Source organism: Danio rerio, chromosome 11 (genome assembly GCF_049306965.1).
Source record: "Danio rerio strain Tuebingen ecotype United States chromosome 11, GRCz12tu, whole genome shotgun sequence".
NCBI lineage: Eukaryota > Metazoa > Chordata > Actinopteri > Cypriniformes > Danionidae > Danio > Danio rerio.
Genome location: NC_133186.1, coordinates 7,050,451 through 7,060,000, shown reverse-complemented (window position 1 = coordinate 7,060,000; position 9,550 = coordinate 7,050,451). Strand labels below are relative to the sequence as shown.

Sequence of the window (9,550 nt, the reverse complement as noted above, 5' to 3'; positions counted from 1 at the left end):
AGCTTTTTTGGGGGACAACTTAATTGTTTATGTTCAATCCACTTAAATTTGCTAAAAGAATTGGGTTAACTTAATAGATTTGTGTTTGGACAACATGTAAGAATTGTGTGGAACCCAGCATTTTTCACAGTCACACTTAAACAATGATTTCTGCTGCATTTTCAAACTACTTATTTGAAAATGAGCTGAATTAACACAATTGTGTGGGAAAGAACTTGGTAGATTCAAGTTCAATTCACTTAAATTTGTAAAAACAAAAATTGAGTCAACTTAATTGATTTGTGTTGGGACAACATGAAGGAATTGTGTGGAACCCAGCATTGTACACTGAAAAATTGTTGCATGCAGAACTGTTGCAAACAATTTATTTGTGTTGAATTTAAACAAACAAATTAAATTTAATAATGTTCAACTCAATTTGTTTGTTTAAATTCAGCCCAAATAGTTTACAAACACTTAAAATAAAAAAATTGAGTAAATCCAAGGAATCATCTTTGAATAATTTTTTTCAGTGTACAAAAAGCCATTACTGGGGTGGTATCTTTTCAAAAGGAACACTTTTATACTTATAGTATCAGGACCACATTTGAGTGTACCTCGAAGGACCTTAAAGGCACAAAAGTGTACCATTAAAAAAAAAGTGATAGCATTTATATCTTTATTTCTGAGTGTGTACTGCAAAGGGAAAATGGTCTGCAGGATCTTGAAAAACTCCAACAACAATGACAACAATAAATGTAATAAATTCAAAGTGTTTCACGTAATATGATTCATTAGAGAGCTGTGTGGAAAATAAAAGACTGATCGCACACACTTGGACGAAAAGGTACAAAATCTGTCACCGGGACGGCACCTTGTCAAAAGATACATTTTGTTTTTTTTAACAAGTCCTTAAAGCTTCATATCAATACCAAAACAGTACTAATGTGTACCTCATAGTACTTTTAAAAGTATAAAAGTTAAAAAGTATACTTGTAAAGGTGCTAATGTCCACCTTTATGGTACAAAAGTGTACCTTAAAAAGGTACCACACCATTGACAGATTTTGCTCGTTTATTTCTGAGTGTGAAGACATTTTAAACATTTTCCCTTCCAGTTTATTGTAATGGAAAGATATACAACAACTGTATAATTTACATTTACATTAGCTAAAGCTAAAGATGCTAATCTTAAACCAGACACATGGTATGTCTCAAACAGAATTTAATGCAGTTTCATAACAGAGTTGACGAATAATAAATACACTATTGATGTGTCCTAAACATTCATTCATTCATTTACCTTAGGCTTAGTCCCTTTATTCATCAGGGTTCATCACATCAGATTTAACCGCCAACTTATCCAGCTTATGTTTTACACAGCGGATGCCCTTGGTATTGGTAATTGGTGCCAGGCCGCAAAAGAAATCATTAATTATTCAGTTTTATTTATTATCTAAGTTTTATTTTAAAAATCATTTATTTTGAGAAATTATGATATTGTCATTGTCATTTGAGCGCCAAAATTTAACCCACAAGCTAGCAAAGTGAGTAAGAAACGGATGTCTTTGAAAAGTTTCCTTGTGAAGAGAAAAAGGCCCAGTGGATTACCTACCAACTGCCAAGGAATGGATCAACAAACCATTCGTCAGCAAATCAGGTGTATCAGCGGCCATTCACATGTCGCGTCTTATCTGCAGTAAAGTTCTTTATTTCCAATGGAGGCGCGACACGCTCGTGCCTTCCAGGTGCACACAGTTGAAAACGTCTTCACCACCGCAAGTCACGTGACAAGAGCTGATGATCAACTTTATATTTTGTATGGAATATACACATTTCGGCAGACTACTTATCTCAGACGGTGTTTTCAGTGCTTTGTTATTTTTTCCATAAATAAAACTTGTATCAGAGTTGCAGCAATGTTTTGTCAGCTTGTCATCCTTCGAGAAAATGGTTGATGATTGCCTAGCACCACCCCCAAGCATCCTCTGCTTCCTCGACTTGCAAATTTTCAAGCGTTGACCAGTTCGCGGTGATAAAAAGGTTGGGGACTACTGACCTAAAGCATGCAAATGCTGAGGGAGTGCCTCGTGAGTCACGCAACAGTCTGTTTTGTGTTCTGATTCCCCTTTTGGGGTATCACACTTGGATACTTTACATGAGAACAAGTTAACAATGGTGTCTGAGGCTAGCACTATGACCATTTACATACGTTGATTTCTTATTATTTGACCATGCCTCTGTATACCCAATTTTTTTTTTTAAAGGGCACCTTTAACGTTTTTGTTATTGGAAAATTGTTTACCCACAGTTGTAGAATCACACGTAACTGAATGCATAATTTGCTGAGATTCTTACTTCTGCATTAAAAAAGAGAAGTCGCTAAATGGTCTTGACAATTCTGCATTGTTCTCTACAGATGGAGAGATTATCAAACAGATTAAAGGCACAAACCAGGAGCTTGCTGAAATCAAAGAACTACTCAAGCAACAGGTAAATCACAACCCAAATCAAAAAGCCTGCCCAAAAATTTCCAATAAATATAAATATGTAAAACTTCACTTCTACACATGAATATTTTACTCATATTTTAACCCAGCATTTTCTCAAATATCATTTAAAACATTGAAGTTCACACTTTATTTGCAGTTGGTCAATTTAATTTGATCTCAGTTAACTTAGGCTGCAAAACGAGATTTCTTGTGTTTAACTCACAAACTGAGATGAATTCTGTTTTGCAGATACAGGAAATAGTTTTCCTGAAGAACACGGTCATGGAGTGTGAAGCCTGTGGTGAGAAATTCTAAGCTCAACTTCAACTGAGATCCATAATCCAGAGTGTATCTGCTAAAGTTTGGATATTCTTTCTCTCTTGTGTCTCTTTAGGCATGAGACCAGCAGATCTGCAGCCTTCATGTGATCCCAACCCCTGCCACTCTGGTGTGGAATGCATTGTTACACCCAACGGCATCAAGTGTGGCGCATGCCCAGCAGGCATGACGGGAGATGGAACTCACTGTGAGGACGTTGACGAGGTTTGTGGGCTGCCTGAGCTGAATTTGGGGTATATTCCAATCAGTAGTAAGCATCCCTATACCCTATGCACTTTGAAGGGGGAGTGCAATCTCAAAAAATGGCTGACTATTACGATTTCACTTGTATGTCATGCCACAAACTACAGCCCTAGATTTGATATTGTTTATTGTGCACTAAGTTTTTTCTTTGCTCTTTTTTGTGTATAGTGTACTGTAATCCCATGTCACATGGGGGTGAGATGCATTAACACATCACCTGGGTTTCGCTGTGGCCCCTGTCCTGCTGGGTACACGGGTCAACAGGTGCAGGGGGTTGGAATCGCCTATGCATCGGCTAATAAACAGGTATCAGATTTTTGAACTGAGAATGTTTTACTCGTTTGAATAGCAGGAAATTAAAATGTTGGCAATTAAATGGAAACTTCTTATGCAGGTCTGCACAGACATTAACGAGTGCGCGAATTCAAATGGAGGCTGCGTGGAGAACTCTAACTGCATCAACACACCGGTGAGTGAAGTATTATAATCTCGATCTCATTCTGGTGGTGTATTATTAGTTATTTAACATGGACATCACAATTACACTGGACAACAAAATACATCCCTGCTGAAAAATCCAGCTTGATGGTTGGCTGGTTTTAGCTGGTTGACCAGCCTGGTTTTAGAGGGGTTTTGGCCATATCCAGGCTGGTTTCCAGCCATTTCCAGCCTAGTCTTAGCTGGTCAGGCTGGAAAATGACCAGCTAAATCAAGCTAAAACCAGCCTGACCAGCCTGGTTTAAGCTGGACATTGCTGGCTTGGCTGGTCATGCTGTTTTTTTTCCTCGTGTTCCTCGTGATGAAGAGTAGGCAAAATCTGATATGTAATGGGGAAAAGAGAAAAATAAGATCATTAGACGCCGGATTTGAACCGAGTTCATGAATAATAGTGTCAAAACATAATGTCATGCGCTTTAGAGCTACGCCACACACGCTGCTGATGTCCGCTCGACTATCACTTAATTAGCTCATTCCAACGAGGTGTCCAACGAGACCCCACTGCGTTACCCTCGTCAGCTGTCCCACTTTTTTTTCTTTTGTTATTAATTCTCGAGTACAAACTTGCAAATAACACAGTTTTTCTCCAGTTTACCTCCTAGGCCAGGGGTTGGCAAACTCGGTCCTGGAGGGCCAGTGTCCTGCACATTTTAGCTCCAACTTTACTCAAACACACCTGCTTGTAGGTTTCTAGTGATCTTGAAGACACTGATCAGCTTGTTCAGGTGTGTTTGATTAGTGTTGGAGCTAAACTGTGCAGGACACCGGCCCTCCAGGGCCGAGTTTGCCCATCCCTGTCCTAGGCATACCTCCAATTCACATTCTGTTCAAAGTTTCTCTTCTTGCTTGCTTTTGTTGTTGGTTTTTCGTTTGGTTTTGAAAAAAAGTAAAGTCATTAGCATATTCATACGGGGGAGGAGGCAGGGAGGGGTTTTGCGCTTGTTAATTCAGATGTACAAAGAGAATATGCGTGGGATTCCGCGTACGCAGTGTTTTATGCATCTGAATTTTTTTACTGCGCACGCACACTTACAGTTTTGTGTGTACGCAATGTTTTAGTATTATTATTAATAATTTTATTATTGTTTTAATTATTATTATTTCAACGCAAGTCTTCGTACATGAGGCCCCAGAGGCTTAAGCCCCCAAAGCCCCCCCCCCCTCGCAATGCCACTGACTTAGCCACAACCGTGATATACAATAAAATTGATTTGACAAATTCCTAATTCATGATCTTGTTCTAATCTAATTTTCAAAGCTTATTGTATGCATCCATACTATGCACAAATGCACCTGTCACTTAAACACAAACAAACACAAATATTATAATGCCTTACACTATTCCTACTTCTAAACCCAGCCCTCATGGGAAACATGTGGTAAATTTGAATGTCAAAAGACCACAGTAAGTATTATTTTTGAATTACAAGTACACAAGGCATGTGTGTGTCATTGTCATTATATGTCATTACACAGTTTTGTATAATTTCACTATATGACAGTGTATGCGACTACATGTATATATATGTGACTAATAAAGGCCTTTGATTGATTGATTGATTGATTGATTGATTGATTGATATAATTCTCCTTGTTATTGTGAATTGTTGCGTGTTGCAGGGTTCTTTTCGCTGTGGCCGCTGTAATGCTGGTTTTGTTGGGGATCAGGTCAAAGGGTGCAAAGCCGAGCGGACATGTGGTAACGGTCAGCCCAATCCATGCCATGCCAGTGCAGAATGCATTGTTCACCGTGATGGACAGATTGAGTGTGCAGTAAGTCAATGAGCAAGTTTCATAGTCGCAATGGAAACAAACTGATTAACAGATGCGTCTAAATGACATCGTCTGTTTTAGTGTGGCGTTGGATGGGCTGGGAATGGATACTTATGTGGAACTGACACCGATATCGATGGCTTCCCTGATGAAAAGTTGGAATGTGTGGAAAGAAACTGTGCAAAGGTAAACAAACAAAAATTGAATGAACTAACAGTTAAGTAACAATAAAAGGAAAACCTATAAATGATATGTGCTTATCTAAATAAAAATGCTTTTTTAGGACAACTGCCTCACTGTTCCAAACTCTGGCCAAGAGGATGCCGACAAGGATAACATTGGTGATGCATGCGATGATGATGCTGATGGCGATGGGATTCTTAACATAGAGGTCAGAGGTCACCCCATTTCAGATCTATATGATCTTCTCAGATCTTTTAAAAAAAGGTTATGTTTTTGTGGGAATAAAATCATGTGAATGTATATAAATTAACCACTTTACTGCCATTATGTAAATTTGTTACATTTCCTTGTAAGATCTGGGTGAAAGTTACTAGCAAGTTGCCTCTTACCTTCGATTTAAACATCTTAACTCATAAGGAACCGATCTAAATTCTATACATGCAACTATGATTCTCAAACCTGATTTAAAACTCTATTATTGATTCCAATGTAGTCTCATGTTAGCATGCTTCAAAGCAAATAATATAATATAATATAATATAATATAATATAATATAATATAATATAATATAATATAATATAATATAAAATAAAATAATATAATATAATATAAAATAATATAAAATAATATAATATAATATAATATAATATAAAATAATATAATATAAAATAGTATAATATAATATAATATAATATAATATAATATAATATAAAATAAAATAATATAAAATGATATAATATAATATAATAAAATATAATATAAAATAATATAATACAATATAATATAATATAATATAATATAATATAAAATAATATAATATAATATAATATAATATAAAGTAATATAATATAATATAAAATAAAATAATATAAAATGATATAATATAATATAATATAATATAAAATAATATAATATAAAATAATATAATATAATATAAAATAATATAATATAGTATAATATAATATAATATAATATAATATAATATAATATAATATAATATAATATAATAGTTGGCATTTCATTCTGTTTTGGTGATACCTGATAAATAAAGGACGAAGCCAAACAAAAATGAACGAACGAATGAACGAATGAACGAACGAACGAACGAACGAATGAATGAATGAATAACAATATAATATAGTTCTAAAAAAATAAAACGTGGTAGGAAAGCCTTTAGGGCGCTCTTTGGTGCAGCAGAAATATGAACTGTGTCCTGAGTTGTGGCTGGGCGCCGCCAACTTGCGGCGCTTCTGTGTGTACCCTAATAGAAACCTATGTTTAGAATTCTAAAATGCAAGGCACTGTTGGCGCGACGCTGCGCTTCACTGAGCTGCGCTCCTGGTGTGCAACCTGCTTTATACTTTGACCAATCTTACCTTTGTATGCATATTTTACTATGTCCAATGTAGTCTAACTGTTTTATGTTCAATCCACTTTCACTTGTTTAGTTAACATAATCAATTAGTGTTTGAACAATGTGAATGAAATATGTGGAACACATATAGTTCAACACACTTTCTTCATGTTGTCCCAACACAAATAGAATAAGTTAACTTAATTTTTTTTTGCAAATTTAACTGGAGGGCGAAGCAGTGGCGCAGTAGGTAGTGCTGTCGCCTTACAGCAAGAAGGTCGCTGGTTCGAGCCTCGGCTCAGTTGGCGTTTCTGCGTTTCTGAACATGCTCAGTTTGCATGTTCTCCCTGCGTTCGTGTGGGTTTCCTCCGGGTGCTCCGGTTTCCCCCACAGTCCAAAGACATGCAGTACAGGTGAACTGGGTAGGCTAAATTGTCCGTAGTGTATGAGTGTGTGTGTGTATGTTTCCCAGAGATGGGTTGCGGCTGGAAGGGTAAAAACTTGCTGGATAAATGGCGGTTCATTCCGCTGTGGCGACCCCGGATTAATAAAGGGACTAGGCTGACAAGAAAATGAATGAATGAATGAATTTAAGTGGATTGAACATAAAACAATTAAGATATCCCCCCAAAAACTCACGAATTGTGTTGATTCAGCTCATTTTAAATGAATAGTTAGAACAACCAGCAAAAATATATTTTTGAATGCAGATAAGCAGCTTACAATGCTTTTACTATTACCTATGCTAATCTCCAATGACCTTGTTATGCCCTCTCTGCTGTTCACTTCTCTGACAGGACAACTGTGTGCTCGTCCCTAACGTCAATCAGAAGAACACTGATCAGGATGATTATGGAGATGCTTGTGATAACTGCCGTCTGGTGAAAAACAACGACCAGAAGGACACAGATGCTGACGGTCAGGGTGACGAATGCGATGACGACATTGATGGGGACGGTAAGACTTTTATATGTTCATCATTGGGATGTTAGATCTTAGTCGTGATGTTGTACAATTTTGTTTGACATGGATGAAAATGAGGGACGAAAGTGAGGTTTGGAAGTATAATGTGTTCAATGAATTGTATGTACTTCATCAGTTGTTGATGTCATACTGACATATTACAGCACATGCCTTTACAAAGACAGTGAGGACCAGATTAAGTAATAGTTTGTGGATGAACTTATTGAGGTGACATGGTGGCTCGGTGGTAGCCTCACAGCAAGAAGGTCGCTGGTTTGAGTCTCGGCGGGGTCAGTTGGCATGTCGGTGTGTAGCATGCATGTTCTCCCTCTGTTTGCGTGGGTTTCCTCCGGGTGCTCCGGTTTCCCCTACAGTCTAATGACATACACTTTAGGTGAATTGAATCAACTAAATTGGCCATAGTGTATGTGTGTGAATTAGTGTGTATGGGTGTTTCCCAGTACTGGGTTGCAACTGAAAGAGCATGCGCTGTGTAAAACTTTTGCTGGAATAGTTGGTGGTTCGTTCCGCTGTGGTGACCCCTGATAAATAAGGGACTGAGAGGAAAAGAAAATGAATGAATTAATGATCTTATACATTTGTTAAAGTTTTCCAGTAGAAACATAAATAAAAAGAAGACAATTGAAATTAATTAAGCATGATATTGTGTAGGAGTCAATTTATTTGTATTTGCGCCATTATTTAATGACCAAAAAATCATGTCTTAAATGGATAGGTCACCAAAAATTACAATTCTACCATCGTTTACTCATACTCCACTCTACGTTTCTTTCTTCTGCTGAACATACTTCCACTGTATTTTGCTTGTCCATTCCTACTGTGCATGTTGATGGCTGGTTTTTAAATCCAGAATATCTGATTTTGTGTTCAATAGAAAAATAGAAATTCATAAAGGTTTAGAATCACTTGAGTATGAGATAAAGGTACATATATTTTAATTTTAGGGTGAACAATGCCTTTAGCACAGGTTGTTTGTGGCTGATTTGCACTACAATATGCAAAAGATCCCTTCATCTTTTGCAAACTTCTTAATTTTAAAATAACTATGTACATGTAATCCGTGAATACCTGCATTTGTCCAGCTGATAAGTTGTGTTTTGATGTCCAGGAATCAAAAACGATAATGACAACTGCAAAAAGGTGCCAAACCGTGACCAGAAGGATCGAGATGGAGATAATGTCGGCGACGCCTGTGACAGCTGTCCCTACATCCGCAATCCTGATCAGGTCTACATTCCCTATTTTAGAATGTGTTCATGGGTTTAGTCATGCAAATAAAAATCTCAATATTAGCTTTGATGATGCAAGCTGAGATTGCATATCTCAGAGATTTAATGTCAGACACAATGCACAGTGGAGCTTGTGAAGTTACTGTGAGGGGTGGGGTCAGGTGTGGGCATTAAAAAGCAATACATACTTCTCAGATTGCAACTGCACCAGGTCTGCATCCAGACCCCTCTCAAAAATCAGTTAGTCCAGCATAAAAAAAAATGAAAATTCTGTTATCAATTACTCACCCTTATGTTATTCCAATCACCTGAGACCTTTGTTCACCTTCGGAACACAAAGTAAGTGTATTAGATGAACTCCAAGAGCTCACTCTTTGTCTAAAGTCCAGAAAAAAAAAAAAAAAAAAAAAGATTGTCAAACATTTTTACGTCACTTAATTTGTTCAAGTGTAAACACATGGAGCTAGGTTAACACT

General features: G+C 36.9%; 1 protein-coding gene across 2 annotated transcripts in view; it reads left to right on the top strand.

Moving 5' to 3' along the window:
• comp (cartilage oligomeric matrix protein) overlaps positions 1-9,550 on the top strand; it is a 31,980-nt gene that overhangs the window by 3,239 nt on the left and 19,191 nt on the right. The window contains 10 exon segments of one of the 2 annotated variants that reach the window (NM_001365303.1): positions 2,398-2,471; positions 2,720-2,768; positions 2,865-3,013; positions 3,221-3,358; positions 3,447-3,521; positions 5,171-5,323; positions 5,405-5,509; positions 5,607-5,714; positions 7,659-7,818; positions 8,954-9,072. In NM_001365303.1, the coding sequence (NP_001352232.1) occupies positions 2,398-2,471; positions 2,720-2,768; positions 2,865-3,013; positions 3,221-3,358; positions 3,447-3,521; positions 5,171-5,323; positions 5,405-5,509; positions 5,607-5,714; positions 7,659-7,818; positions 8,954-9,072 (1,130 nt within the window). 2 annotated transcript variants of the gene reach the window in all.